This window comes from Oreochromis niloticus, linkage group LG11 (assembly GCF_001858045.2).
Source record: "Oreochromis niloticus isolate F11D_XX linkage group LG11, O_niloticus_UMD_NMBU, whole genome shotgun sequence".
Lineage (NCBI taxonomy): Eukaryota > Metazoa > Chordata > Actinopteri > Cichliformes > Cichlidae > Oreochromis > Oreochromis niloticus.
In genome coordinates this window covers 14,859,131-14,874,928 of record NC_031976.2, presented here as the reverse complement: position 1 = coordinate 14,874,928, position 15,798 = coordinate 14,859,131, and the positions used below count along the sequence as shown (strand labels likewise).

The window sequence follows — 15,798 nt, the reverse complement described above, 5'->3', positions numbered from 1 at the left end:
TAATGAGGCTTGATTACAGCCCGTGAGATGGCACATTGTTCAGAATCAATCCTCCAGGCAATTACAGGCACACAAACAGCAGCCCTCAGCCTCAGCTCGGACAGAGCGGGAAGCGATTGTGTCAGAGGACAACATCATCTTCGTCAATGACTTGTTGCCTCCTCGTGTCGGAGCCATTAGCACTTACTCTGCTCCTGCAGCCACATTCAGCCACCCACATAAAAAGCCTCCAATTCATGTGTGTGAGGATAAAAACGCAACACCATGCTTGTGCTCATCATATTCACAAATACACATAATGGACTGCTTCTCCCCTTCTTGTTGCAGGTATGGCTTTGGACTGTTGGATGCAGGGCTGATGGTGCAGCAGGCCGCACACTTCCACAGCGTTCCTTCACAGAAGAAGTGCACACAGGAAGTCACACTTGATCCTGCCAGGTAAAATACAAAGATTTTTTAAAAAACCTTTATTGACTCTATCTGCTAAGGATTTTCAGATTAACCCCCAAGAAACTGGTTTTGATATCAGCATCCATGATCTTTAACTCAACTTCATCTGTCCTGTCGCTGCTTTATGCATATATATGAAAGTGAAATGAGCATGTGAGAAGAGGCTATTGAGACTTTCGACTTACAGAGGTAATGACTTTGTGTTGGCTAGAATCTTTTATCCAGGGCAAGGAGTCAATGTGAACATCCAATCAGAAGCCTGCCAAGGAAGGGCTAATGAGATCAACACTCTTGAGCATGTCCAGGTGGGTAATTTTTTTTTTTTAAGTAAAGTCATGATAAAATACATGACATTTTACAACCTTTTTGGCATTAATTTGTTTTTGGTAAATGCAATTATTCACCTACTTGCAAAGAAAGTACTGAGAAGTTTTCTCCAGATTAAGCATACACGAAAAACTGAAAACAGTGAATTAGTGAATTTTAGAGGAGTTAACAGGTTTACTTCAGTAAACATAAGCAAGCTACTTGTCTTCTTTCCATTTTTTAAAGGCTTTATAAAGACTTTACCTTCTCCTTTGTCTTTACACTGAGTGTGCATGATCTGAGCCATAACATATCAATCTATAAAAAAAATACAGCAAGAAGGTTTCTTTTCAAAAATATTAAACCATAACGGAAAAATTAAAAGATTCCAAATGTGAGTTTTTTCAATAGCATAGACATATACATTCACACACCATGTTAGGTACGCCTTGCTAGTATTGGGTTGGACTCTTTTTTTTGCTCTCAGCACTACATTAATTCTTTATGGTACAGATTCAACAAGGTGCAGGAAACATTTCGCAGAGATTTTGATCCATATTCACATGATAGCATCATACAGTTGCTGCAGATTTCTTGGCTGCACATCCTTGATGCAAATCTTCCGTTCCACTACGTGCCAAAGGTGCTCTATGGAATTGAGATCTGGTGACTGTAGAAATCATTTGAGTACACTGAACTTATTTTCACATTCAAGAAACCAGTCTGAGAAGATATGAGCTTTGTGGCATGCTGTGTTACCCTGCTAAAGGCATGGACATAGTCAGCAACAATACTCAGGTAGGCTTTGGTGTTTAAACGGTACTAAAGGGCCCAGAGTTTGCCAGGAAGATATCCCTCACACCAATACACCACCATCAAGTCAAGTCAAGTCATGTGGCTTTATTGTCATTTCAACCATGTGCATATAACAGACAATCAACACAGGAACACATAAAGTGCAAGTGTGCAAAAATTGCAAAAAACAGTGCAACACCAGACAGAACAGAACACTGCAGACACAACAGTGCAATAGAAAAGTGCAACAGTGACAGTGGGTTGTGCAAAAGACTGAGCATTGTGCAAAAAGTAACCTGATGTATGAATGCGTGTGTGTCTGTGTGACATTGTACAGATAGGTGCTTGAGGTAGTGAAGTGCGTGAAGGCATGTGTGTGTGTGTCAGTCCAGTCACCAAGTGTCACCAGAAGCCTGAACTGCTGATGCAAGGCAGGATGGATCTATGCTTTTATGGTGTTTATGAAAAATTCCAACCATATCATCCGAGTGTTGAAGCAGAAATTAGGTCATTAATCAGGTGAGGCGATCTTTATTTTGGTGAGCCTGTGAAAACTGTAGCCTCAGTTTACTCTTCTTAGCTGACAGGACCAGTGTGGTCTTCCGCTGGAGAAACGTGCATTCAGAGATGCTCTTCTGCATACCTTGGTTGTAACAAGTGGTTTTTCGAGTTACTGTTGCCTTCCTATCCATCTAACATAGTGGTGCCATTCTCCTCTGACCTCTGGCATCAACAAGGCATTTGTTTTTTCAGGGAACTGCTGCTCACTGGATAGTTTCATTTTCAGACCATTCGTTTTAAACCCTAGAGATGATTGTATGGGAAAATCACTGCATCTTCTGAAATGCACCAACAACCACGCTACATTCAAAGTCACTTTAGTAACATTTCTTCCCCATTCTGATGCTCCATTTCAGCAAGTTGTCTACATGCTTAAATGCTTTGAGCTGCTGCCATATAACTGGCTGATTAGATACTTTCGTTAACACATACAGGTGTACTAATAAAGTGACTGATGAAGGTACTTTTTAAAATATTGAAGTGTGATGTAAATCTGCTCTTATAGTCTTTCAGTGTTCCTGTTGCCCTTGACAGGACAGAAATCAAGCACAAGTGCATTCAAAAGTTAACTTCTGTCTACAGTCGAGGGAGCTTGAAGATGCCATATAAATTGTTTTGGGGTTTCAGTGTCATGTGCTTTATCTGAGAATAGAGGAGATAAAAAAAACCATCATACTGTGATGTGCAATGTGTTGGCAGTGTAATTTGCAGAAAATGGCAAAACTGTGTTTTCTTGAGCACAGGCACATACATGCAAATGCGTTTATGTTTGATTGTGTCAGCAGGCATACGTACTGTACGTGTCTGTGCGCCGCTCAGTTTGTGCGAGTATTCTGTGTTTGTGAATGTGTGTACTTGTGAAATGGCGAGGAGAGAGAAGGAGAGCGAGCGAGAGTGTGTCAGCATGTAAATTGAAAAGGCTTCATCTTTGCGGCTCTGCTCCCTGGCAGAAAGCGTGGGTCAGGCCATCGCTGCGAGGTGTGATTGATGGATGTGTTGCCGTGGTAACACGCCGTAAACAGGAGCGGGCTGTCAGTCTTTTTGCAGCTTGGCGGCTCTCTCTGCGATGTGCCATTGTCACACCAGATGTGCTGCTTGTGATGAACAGGGACAGGGAGGGTGTTTACTGGGTGCTACTGGTGGTGGCGGGGGATATGAGCTTATTTAAATCATTTAGCTAATATCCTGCACAATCGTGTTCCATTTATTATACTTTCTTCACCTGCTTCCCTTTATCTTTGCCTGGCTATGGACATATTTTTGGCTTGTCCATCTATGTGCCACATTATCTCAGGCAATACTTATTGGACTTAGATTTAGATTTAAGCAATACATGTTAGCACTCTCTGTCCTATTTTCATAATTAGTCAGCGGACCTTATCAGGGAGGGAACGACATTGTTTGTTCCTTCGTCACATATCTTATCTAGGGTGTCAAAGATTAAAACAGCAAATTGATTAAGAAGGCACATTCAAAGAAAGTGCTAAAAAAAAATGTCATGTTCCATTTTTGGAGGGAGCCAGATGAAAGCATGGATGCTAGTTGTCTCTTATGTATGAAGCTACAGCGTAGATATGGTTAAATCTGCATGACTAAAACTGGAAAAAAAAATGGAAACAAGGGAAATTAGTTAATGTTGGCTTGGTGCAAGGTTAGCAGAATCTGTCAGCAAAAACTTGCCAATTGCTATGTTGTCTCTTTTTTGTTTAAACTGCACAAAAGTATTTAAAACAGTATAAAACAACAATCTGCGGTTTAATAGAACATTATGAATGGAGCTATTTTTTACCCCAGCACAGTAATTTCCTGTCATCAACATGAGGTTGTAAATCTTCTGGTAGAAACTCTCAGTTAACACAAAAAATACAAGTTTTTTACCCGAGCAGATCAAACAAACCGATATAAAAGCTGAATATGATACATGTAAAACAGTCAGGCTAATTAAGAGAATCAGATTGACAGTTTCGCTTTATGTTAAAGGGAGCTAAGTGGCTGCTAGCAACTTTTTCATGTTTTAGCTCACCCAACAGTTGTATTGAGCTTATTATAGGAAGAAGGTGAGAAAGTGAATATCCTATAATGTGGAACTATTCCTTCATGGAGCTTGCCATCTGTCTCAACAGGTGAGAGTGAGTATCAACGCAGTGTGCCGTGGTGACCTCTCCATAAGCCTTGTGTCTCCTGGTGGCACAGTGTCAGTGCTGTTGGATACGAGGCCTTACGATGCCTCCACCGCTGGACTGAAGAACTGGACCCTGATGACTGTGCACTGCTGGGGCGAGCAGCCACAAGGCCGCTGGAGCCTCCAGGTGAGAAAGAAAAGCTGCTCCTATCAGTGTTTAACTGTTAGCCCTGGTTGCAATTTAGGATGTGATAGCAAGTAATGGTGCATTCCTGAATAAGTGCGCTGCAGTGGTGTTTTTAAGTGCAAATAAAAGTATTACGCTGCATTGCTCATGATTCCTGAATGATTCTGCCTTGCTAAGAACAAAACAAATCCTGTTTTTCCTCGCTGGAACGTGCTAACTCTGGCATTCCAAAATCCAAGTTTGAGGTATGAAGCTCAGATTGTGAACAGCCAGTAAACATCACTACATGTTAGCATTTAGCGATGGTACTCCATCACAATACTAACTTACAGAGCTGCTAACATTGTTGTTGGTTCTTAATAAGCCTGTTCGTGTGTTTTATACAACATGTTGAAACATTTGGCTAGCTTTGAACTATAAAAAGTAGTAATTACACTAAAAGCCTTTTGCCCGTCTCTTATTAACTGATATGACTTGGAAACTAGTAAAGAAGTGACAAGAAAATGTAGCCAAAATCTTTGTGACATAGTTTATATACTAACTTTGCTCTCCTGGAGGCCTTGTTTCGCATACCTTCCCTCATGATATAGAAATAATTTGCTCCGCTTCACATTGTCCTCTTCCAGTAGCTGCGTTGTATAGAAGTTTAAAAATAGCCCAGCCCGGCACAGCTCAGCTCAGCTTGGTTCAGTTCATTTTGCAATAGCAATGTGAATCATCCTCTACTTTCATCTCCAAGATTCAGCCAAGCATGGCAATCTTCATTTTCCTCCCCACACTCTTTCTTTCTTTTTTTTCTCATAGATGTGCTGATGTTTGATATGGAGGAAGGAGCTAAAATGGAAGGGAAATTAAGACTGGAAGGTTAAGTAACCTTGGCCGGGTTTGACAGGCACAATACTGCCGACGTCTGATTAGAATCCATACTCTCAGACAGTAGCGCGCTGAGGTCATTTACTGTATATATGTGTGGGTGGTAGCAGTTGGGGGGGGGGGGGGGGGGACTCGCTGTGTAGAAATGTGTGTGTGTGTCTGTATTTGTGTGTGTGCAAATAGGCGTCAGTCCTTGTAAACAGTTGGAGGTTTATAAAGAAAAAGCTGTGAAGATGAAAGACACCCCCCCCCCCGTCCTCGTCACCTACCTCCTCCTGCAAATTCGCACACATGCAAACACACACACACACTCTTTCTTTTCTCTTGCTCCATGTCTCTGTGTCTCTCCCACGTCCTCGTACAGATTTACTGTCCCCTCTGTGACCAATTACCAGGGCCCAGTGTGTCGCAGAGATGGGGAGGAAGCACCGTGAAGCCAAGCCACATAACGGTGCCGTTGCTCATTACCGGAGGGCCGAGACAAGTCGCCGCGATGCTCGCAACACGAATTAACGCTCGCATCTGACGTGCCGCATGCCTTAGCACGCCACTAATCAGCCCATACACACACCCACACACTGATTGGTTTCATGCTGGATGTCAGCTCTGCCGTAGATTGGAGAGCAACATGTACACACTCTCACAAATATGGGGCGCTTGAAAAGGAGACGGTGCGTTAGCATGGTGGGGAGGGGGATACAAAGGACTTACATGGCTAAAGTTGAACAACAATGTCCACTACTGGCTTTTGAACTATATGAATCAAAATCTCTCTTTTCTGAGAGTGTATAGATATTGATTGCTAAATAACACAAATTGTCATTTTTAATGGTTTTTGACATTTGGCAGGCTGCTACAAAAAAAGCCTCTGACAAGCAGTTACGCCAATTAAATCTGACACTGATACATGGAGAGAACCAGAGGACATACAGGACTAAGAGTAAAGAGGAGTTTTAGAGAGAGGCAAGGGTAGCCTATAACATGGAGCCCTGGGAAGGGACTTTACCTGGACTATCTTTTGGATCTGTGTTTAAAAACTCAAGGGCGGCAGAGAACGGGGGCTGAGGGACATGGGGGTCTGTGGAGAAGTCCGTATTGATTCGTCATGATGACAATTGTCAAAGAGCGCTGTGGTTCTACTAGGAATAAAAGTGGGACTGAAGTGAAAAGGGAGCGAGTGTTATGGCTCGAGGCTCGGCTGACCTTCTGGCGTTGTGAAGGAGACGGGACCGCGGGGCTGGAAATATATACTCTCTCTCGCTTTTGTCATAACTGCTCTCCCTTGTGCTCACTCTACCGCCATCTGTGGCGCCTCAGCTCACCTCCCTGCTTTTACTGTTGATCAGAGACAGTATTGCACAATATGGAAATCCCACGAATAGCAGTTTACAATATGCACGCTGTCATTAGGGATGGCCCATAAGAAGATAAAATGGTAATTTCACCCAAATTTAGACATTTTTTCCCTTTCCTCCCTGTGGTGAATGTCGTCACCAGTGGTTTTGGTGTTATTTAACCAGATTCATCTCCACCTCAATCAATGTCCCCACTTTCCTTGATAATCAACAGACCTCAATGTGGACTATGCACATTTTCTTTTTAACAATCTGAACACTTTAAGTTACAATTTTGTTGAGTTTAAAGACTCTTTTAAGCTTCCTAGCAGGAGCTGTAAAATGAGTGAGATTTATGTGAGCTGCTAAATATCTTTTTAAATATACAAGTTAGACAAGGATAAATGTTTTCTAAATAACTAGTTTATTTATAGCCAGGGAGCTTCATATCTCAGGCCAGTTATGACTCATATTGGAACAGGATCTGGAAGCATCATGTCTTGCTGTTAAAAGATTATGTGTAACATGTATATGAATCGGAGGCTCATTAACTTAAATTGTAGTTGATGTCATCAATTTTTAGTTTGCGCTTATTCTAATATTGCTACACTAAATCAAAGTTTGAAATGAACTCAATTATGATTAGGTTTATATCATCAATAGTCCCAGCCCTAGGTGGACGAATAATATCTTAAAACCTGAGAATATAAAAAAAACCTAACCACATGTGACTTACCATGAAATGTATGAGGAAAATATCCCTCTTTGTAATTTCACTGTACCAAGTCTTTTAGTGTGTGTGTGGTGGTACAGTAATAACTCTTCTAATTGCTAACTATGACTGACAGCAGTTTTTTTCCATTCCTTCCGCTGCCTAATACAATGAGTTTTCAAAGAATATTATAGAAGGGTGTCATTACTGTGCTCCACTTTCACTGAGACCTTATACACACAAACACACAAGCAGAAAAAAACACGGCAAAAATATAAACACACATACGTTGCTCTCCCACCCCACCTGCCGTGCCCACAGGGTAGGTTTGTGTGTGTGTGTGTGTGTGTGTGTGTGTGTGTGTGTGTGTGTGTGTGTATATGTGTGTGTGTTTATAGCAGCGTGGCAACAGTCTTTGAGCAGCGACATCTCTGATTCCCAGAGGACTTTGAGACTCGAGCTGACTGTGACTAGAGCGGCTGTAGGAATATAATAGCACTATTTAGCCTGCAGCACTGTGGTCACACACACACACACACGCTCAGACACACAAACAGCCACCCTTGCTGGCTGTGATAGACAGATCATATATTTACCATCTTCATCCCTTGTGCTCCTTCAGGAGTCTTTCCCCTCTTGTCTCCCCAACAGATTACACAATCCAAACACACACAGTGACTAAGTGATAATAGAAAAACGTAAAGATAAAGTATTAACTACGCAGTTTCTGCCACTGTCTTCCACCTTGAGTTGATGAATATGGTACAGTTTGTGTTGTTCATTCTCGCTGGGTAAATGATAAACCCTTCTGGGGTAAGATGATAACTTGACTAAATGATGTCTCAGGCTGTGGCGAAAATAGTGTTCGTTAAAAACACCAGAGTGTTACGATAAGGTTGTTTTATTCGCTTCATCATCATATTTGGTATTAAATACAAGCGTGTGTTATTAGTTGCAGTGCACTGATATTTACTTTTTGGACGTTACATTTTGAAAAAGTATTACACTAAGTGGATTTATGTTTTTAGTCTAACTGTACAGGTCTGATGAATGTTGTGTGCATGTGTTTTGTCCTGTCTTCCTCCCCTCATCCACCCAGGCTTGGCAGGTGGCTGCCCCTCTCTGTGCCTGGTTCTGCTGGAGGTTTCTTCCTATTGAAAGGGAGTTTTTCTTTCCCACTGTCACCAAGTGCTTGCTAGTAGAGGGTCATCTGTTTCCTTGTATTATCCTTGTATTATTGTAGGGTCTTTACCTTGCAATATAAAGTACCTTGAGGCAACTGTTGTTGTGATTTGGCGCTGTATAAATAAAATCGAACTGAATGTGGTTTGACTATAGTAACATATGATCAGCTAATTGGAAAGCTGGATTTAAGTTATCCGAGAAGAAAATGTGTATCTGGGGCTTTTATGAACTCTACACTGAAAAATAATTCAGAAATTAGAAAAACATGCTCCCTGCAATCTCATATTCTTAGAGGTGATGTTAGTTCCCATTTTTAAAAGGCAGATTTTTTTGGACTTTAAAAAGTTATCCTACAATGTTATGTACTACCTGTACAGGGGAGAAGTACTGCTGACCTCTGGTAAAACCAGTGTAAGAACATCTTCTGTCGTTACTGTAACAGCAACATACTTACACACAGTATCAAGTTTGGCAGAAACACTGTCAAAGCCTGAAGTAGAAACACAATCACACGCAAACAAACATGCATTTTCATTCACACACACTCACTCACTTTGGCCCAAGGTGGATTTCTAGAGGTGCATTTATTTACATATATTTGCATGTTTAATGAGTTTTGGGAGATCAAGCGATCCAAGCGGCCCTTTGTGGGTATTTCTTTCTTTCTTTCTTTCTTCCCTTCGTTTTTTTTTTTTTTTTTTAAATTTGTGTGTGTGTGATTGTGGTAGGAAGGGGAGTAGTGGAGGGGGGTCTCCATGTAAATATCACCCACTGTGTGTTGGCACCCGTCGCAGATGGTCGGGGGCGAGGGCACCCTGTGGGCACAGGATACCTATTTCTGTTTATCTGCGTGCTTTGTGTGAGACTGGGAGGCACAGAGAGTGTGACTCTAGTTTGTGTGTGTGTGTCTGTGTGAATACATTGCACTCTAGGTGTTTGTATGTGTGTGCTTTTGCAGCATATTATTCTGTATATTCGTGTGTCTCTTCAGTTGAGAAGCTGGCCGTGTGCGAGGGTGCAGTACATGCGCGTGTTTGCAATTCACTACGTATTTGTTCACTCTGTGTGTGTGTGTGTGTGCAGTTTTAAATGTCTGTGTTGATGGAAGCAGTATTTGTGTGTTTGTGCAGACATTTGCGTGTAAGCTTGCTGCAGTGTGTGTGTGTCTGTGCATGTGTGTCTCCCAGCATGCAGCGTGGCTATGATGGCCCTGTTTTGGATGATTGATGTGTTGGAGGGAGCAGTGAGGAGCCCAGGTTGGGCCAGAGCCTCAGTCTGACACACTGCTGCTTCCCTGCTGCTTTACATATGTAGACGCAGCAAGACTCCTCCTCCCCTCCCATCTGACACTGCTTCACTCTCTAACACTGCCAACAATCGCAGGTTTCTTTTTTTGGAGGTTTTATTTTGAAGCTTCTGTTTATTCCATGAGAGTAGACTGAGCCCTGTGTGCCGTTGTCTAGCAACTTCCTGTTGCACATTTTACACCTGTTAGTACAACTGCAGACTGAACTGTTGGGTGGGAAACCTTATTATTTAATATTCTGTTATCTGTGAAAAGAAAATAACATTTAACAGACAGTGCAGCAGTTTGTTTTTTAAATTACAGATTTAATTTTTCTGTTATGTAAAATTATATAAAGTTAGACTTGATAAGTCTTTTAAATGGGACCTCATTTCTCGCTTGATAATTTTTAGTCTTAGAGTCTACTAAGGTAGCTTTGCATAAGTCAAAGCTTAGAATAATCTTCATTTTTCTTGTACTGGGCACTGGCCCCTCAATTTATCCAACGTCTGTCAATTTAGCTTGTCAGTCTTCAAGCCAACTTTTTCTTGATTGGCTGCCCCTCTTAAAGTGAGTGAGTGAGTTAATATGTTAATGTACTGATTATGAGCACATACTATTTTAATAGTAAATATACAGTGGTGGAAATAAACAATTTCTCGTTTTTATGCTAGTATCATTTTAATTGTGAGAGACAGAATATCAACCAGAAATCCAGAAAAATCACATTACATGAAAGTCATGAAGTGATTTGCATGTCATTGAGTGCAATAAGTATTTGATCTCCATTTCTCGTTCCCACAGATTGACTGTGCCCATGTGATACACAGATTACATCAATCAGTTGTTTAATTTCAGATACTCCTGATCTCAACTCATTACGTGTCTAAAATGCAAACCTGCCCACAGAATCAGCTTCTTACATTTCAACCTCTCCACCACCACGGTCAAGACCTGGTCAAGACAAGATTGTACACCTGCAGAAGGCTGGAATGGGAAGTCCATCAGCAAGAAGTTTGGTGAGAAGGTAGCAGCTGTTTTAGTTGCCACCTTCTGCTAAAGAAGAACCACATTAAGGTCATGGAGTGGTCTATCCAGTCTCCAGACCTCAATCCTATAGAAAATCTGTGGAGGGAGCTGAAGCTTGTGAAGCAGCAGCCAAGAGACCAAAAATATTTAGAGAGTTTCTGTAAAGAGGAGTGAAAAAATCACTCCTGAGATGTGCAAACCTGGTGACTAACTACAAGAAACGTGTTACTAGTGTACTTGCCAACAAGGGTTTCTCCACCAAATACCAAGTCAAGTTTTTTGTGGGGGATCAAATACTTTTTTCCCTCAGTGACATGCAAATCAATTTATAACTTCAGATGTTTGGTTGATATCTTGTCTCTCTCTCAACTAAAATAAAACTAGCACAAAATTACAGACTGTTCATTTCTTTGGTAGTGAGCAAACTTACAAAATCAGCAGGCGATCAAATCATTATTACAAGTATTTCCCCCAATGTGTAAGAGAAAAAAGAGTGAAGGCATAATTGGTTCAGATTAAAGTGAATCTATATTAAAAAATGTGGAAGCACATCTCAGAAAAGTATATTATATCATCACAAACTGACCATTTCTTGGCAAAATTAACAAAGCCATTTATTTAGAATTAACACCCATAGTAACAGTGACTAAACAAACATCTGCCACCTGCAAAACAATCAGAACGTATTTGTAAAAAGGTGTCAATTTTTAAGAAGGAGAGGATGGTGTAGAAATGGAGAAATGACACAGCAGTGATGCCTAATGTAGCTGCTAGCGAGCTTCGCTTTGATTCAGAAATTTAACACGGTGCACAGTCACGTCCTTTCTCAGAGGAGCTGTTCTTTTAAGAATTATAGAATTGTGGTGAAAGTATCATCCAGGTGTATGATTGTATAAATGTGGAGTGGGGTGTCCTGGAAAGGAGCTGATACTTCCTCTGTGAAGAAGCACTGAAAACATCATAAAGTACAGTTTTCTTGTCTTTTCTTTGCATGCCTCCATTTAATTGTCTTTCTCAGTGATGCTCTCCGTCTTCTCCTTTCTGCTAAATGCATAATTTGTCCTCTGTTTTTGTTCTTTCATCTCATTTTGTCTATCATCCTCCCACTCTCACCATCTCTCTGTTCCCATCTTTCTTTTCACATCTCCACTACCTGTGTATCAGCATCTCTTTCTGAACTCCTTCCTCATCACCCCCTATCACCGGGTCTCGCTCCCATCACCCTGACACTCACCCGTTTCCATATCCTGCCATCTCTCGCCCATCACTAATCCCCCTCTCCAACCTCTTTTTGTCTCTGTAGTTTCACTCTCTCTCTCTCTCTGGCTTTTGAAATCCTTCCACTTTCCCCTCTGTTCCTCTACTTCTGCTAATCCTTTTATTTTCTTTGTCTCCCTTTTGTCTAAAAGTCAGTTTAATATCTTTCTATCCTCTATACCCCGATTTTGTCTCCACTTGTAGTTCTCACATTTTTTATAACATTGTAGTTAAATATCATTTTCATCATGCCTTCAGTGTAATAGCTGGATGACTGCTTCTTAAGTTTTACCTTATCTTCAGTTAGTAATGAAGATAAGGTGCACTTATAGTTGACACCAAATATCACTATCAAATAATACAACATGGTGTTTGGTGTGCTTTACAAAATGATTACAAAGCTATGGAACTCACAAGCATATTTTATGGATTCAGGAACATAACTTTATGTGTAAAATGAACTTCGGCTCAATTAGAAACAATCTGGAATTCGAAATATTTGACTCGCGAGGTTTCCCGGTGACAGCAGGGTTGCAGCTCTTCAGAGAGCCATGTCAACCTAGTAGAAAGTCCTGCTGGGAGGCGAGGAGGCGTGCAAGGCATATCGATCCACCTGTAGCATCCAGCTGTTTGTTTACCAACAACAAATCAATGCAGCACTCAGCTGGGGGCTGCCATGCCTGGCCTCTGATCTGCTCTGAGCACTCTCACACACACACAAACACTGCATAGAATATACACACACACACATACACACACACACAGGCAGAGAGGCAGACTGGACAGTTGATGTAGCAGATTTATGGTATAAAGCCATCTTTGAACAATGCTTGACTAAAAGGGGATTTTGTGGGTTTTCATAATAGTCAGGTAATTTAGATTGATATGTTACTTTTAATTATCTGTGGGCTGAGCTACAGAAGAGATTTCATTCTTCCTTTTTTATCCAAATACTGTCCTGATTTATGAGTAAAATACTGATTTGACATAAATGAAAGTGGAAGTCAGAGAACTGACATGACAGAGTGAAAAAGACAGTTTTCACCACCCTTTGCAGCAATAACTTGAAGTCATGGTTTTCTGTATGACTTTATCAGTCTCTCACATTGTTGTTGAAGACTTTTACCCCACTCTTCTTTGCAGCATTGCTTCAGTTCATTGAATTTTGCAGGCATTCGTTTATGCACAGGTCTGTTAAGGTCCTGCCACAGCGCCACTGCAACCCTGTTGCTGTTGTAGATTTGCCGGTGCACTTGTGATTGAATCTAGAATACAGAGGAGTTGGTCTGTATGCCTAAGTAGTTGGCAGTAGTTGACAGTTGGTTGACCAAATGACTGCAAGGTGTCCAGGTCCTGTGACTGAAAACGAGCCCAAATCATCACACCTCCACCACCGTGCTTGACAGTTGGACAAAACATCACATCAAACATCTCCATTTTGGTCTCGTCTGTCCAAAGGACATTGTTCCAAAAGTCTTGTGGTTTGTTCAGATTCAATTTTTAAAACTTAAGCTGCACTGCCATGTTTTGTTTTGCTTTTTAATAGAAAGAAGCAGCTCTCTCCTAGCAACCCTTTCAAAGAGGCCATATTTGTTCAGTCTTTTTCTAATTGCTAGTCATGATTAGCATTTAACATGCTAACTGAGGTCTGTAGAGTATGAGATGCAGCTTTTGGATTTTTTGGACTTTCTCTGCGCATTGCACGGACTGATGCTGAGGTGAATTTCGCTGACAGCTGTCTAGAATGTTTTCCACTAATGAATAATCTTTCTGTCTTTGGAATGATGACTTCAAATTGTTAAAAAATGTTCTTATACCACTTGTCATATTGACAGGCAGCAACAATTGCTTCTCTAAGATCACTGTTGAATGCTCTTGTCCAGCTCTTGTAAGGATGAACTTAATTTTTGCCTTGACAATTACATTAAAATGCAGCTACAGAATGATTCATCTTGTACCTTTGGAGATTACAGACCTCAACTTACATTTTTGCTGCAACACGATTGGCCACTGTGACAGTCAAAGGCTTTTCATTGTAAATTAAAGGTCAAAAGTCTTTTGTGTTGTTCTGTACAAGTTTTTAAGTACTAAGTCATCAGATTCAGATGTCACATGATCTCACCCCCACCCACCTCTAACAGTTGGCATACTCTTTATGGCTGATTAGGGTAAATGAATAACTGATGTACTTCACTTAAATTCTTAAACTCAATTAAAAAAAATTAATAAATAAACTAATATATGGGGATGTGAAATTCTGGGCTGAGACTTACAGTAACAGTATGTTAGCTAGTGCTGATACCATTGTTTTTTTCTTTGTTTAATTTATTGCTTCTTTCCTGAAGATATCTTCATTATAAAAAAATATAACTGAATACCCATCCATATGGTTCCCTCAAGGTTGCCATCAAGTTTACTTTTGTAGTGTTGTATGAAGACTTTATGAATTTGTAACCTACACTTTGGTTTTAACTTTAACACATAAGCTCTTCCTGCCTTAAAAATGTGGGTTGATTAAACAAAGTAAGAAGAGTTAGTTCACACTGTTTTCATGCTTTAATAAATGTAAAAGTAACAGACAGAGACTCTGGGGAGTTTTATCTCTGTAACAATGCATGCTGGGAAATCTGCTACTATGTTTATTCTCTTTCTTAACCTCTTGAGACCAAAGCTTCTGTTGGGATGCATGTGCAAAATCAGATGTAAGCATCTGGGATTAATTCAGCTGATATGAGCTAAAGTTAGATATTTACATTATGTCAGAACGGATCTGTGTATTCCACTAAATTCCTGCATGATAATTTACAGACCAAAATCCATTTCATGTTTATTTATACCATTACTTCATCACCTTTTTATAAGAGAAGTCTGGTGCTTTCCTAAAAAACCCTTTTCCATCATGAAAAGGTTCATCCAATAGTTTACTGTAAAATAAATGATTATATGCTTTATTCACATACTGCCAGATCTTCTCATTCTTTGTCTTTGTTTTTAGTATTGCTGCATTAGGACATTTTCACATAAATATTGATTGACTTGTTGATCGATTGATTGATTTTTTGGTGAAATGGTGTCTTTGTCATGGTGATTGTTTCCAGGTGACTGACCGCACGGGCACAGTGAGGAGCTGCGCGAGGCCAAGTGAAGAGGAGGCAGCCGGAGCTCTGCACAGCGTTACACTCATCCTCTATGGCACCTACCACCCACACAGGACCACGCACGGTATGTGAAAGCGTCAACCAGTACATTCTGAGGTGGGCACGGAGGCCGAGTTACTGTAGAGGTGTGACATGTGTGCTGGACGTACTGCAAACGATGCACGGAGTTAATATAAAAAACAGGACAAGGAAAAAATAATACACGAGCTAATTAAACAATAGAAATCTGAAAATAGATATAAAATGTGCTATCGTTATTATTCCAAGTTTCCTACAACCCTCCACTCCCACCTCCACCTGCCATCCCTGCTCGTGTGGCTGAGGCACCGCAGACAGAGGAAGTCAGTGGACTGACCACAGGGACTATGATGTGTAATTACAGCGTGACCCCTGGCTGCCCCTTCTCAATCCCACCCGTTCCTCCACAGTGTGTGTCAGCTTCCCTGTTGCACACAGCTTCCACACACACACACACACACACCTTGTTAGCCACACACGGCATAAAGCCACAGCACCTTCCTCTGTGTCCCTGTCGGGGGTTTCA

General features: G+C 40.9%; 1 protein-coding gene across 4 annotated transcripts in view; it reads left to right on the top strand.

The window, feature by feature from the left end:
• The window catches only part of LOC102079407 (furin-like protease kpc-1), a 209,374-nt gene that overhangs the window by 177,856 nt on the left and 15,720 nt on the right, over window positions 1–15,798 (top strand). For all 4 annotated transcript variants that reach the window (XM_005472550.4, XM_019364583.2, XM_025911397.1 and 1 more), the window contains 4 exons: window positions 328–438; window positions 662–755; window positions 4,236–4,421; window positions 15,195–15,318. In XM_005472550.4, coding sequence (XP_005472607.1) covers window positions 328–438; window positions 662–755; window positions 4,236–4,421; window positions 15,195–15,318 — 515 coding nt within the window. The remainder of the gene's footprint in view (window positions 1–327; window positions 439–661; window positions 756–4,235; window positions 4,422–15,194; window positions 15,319–15,798) is intronic.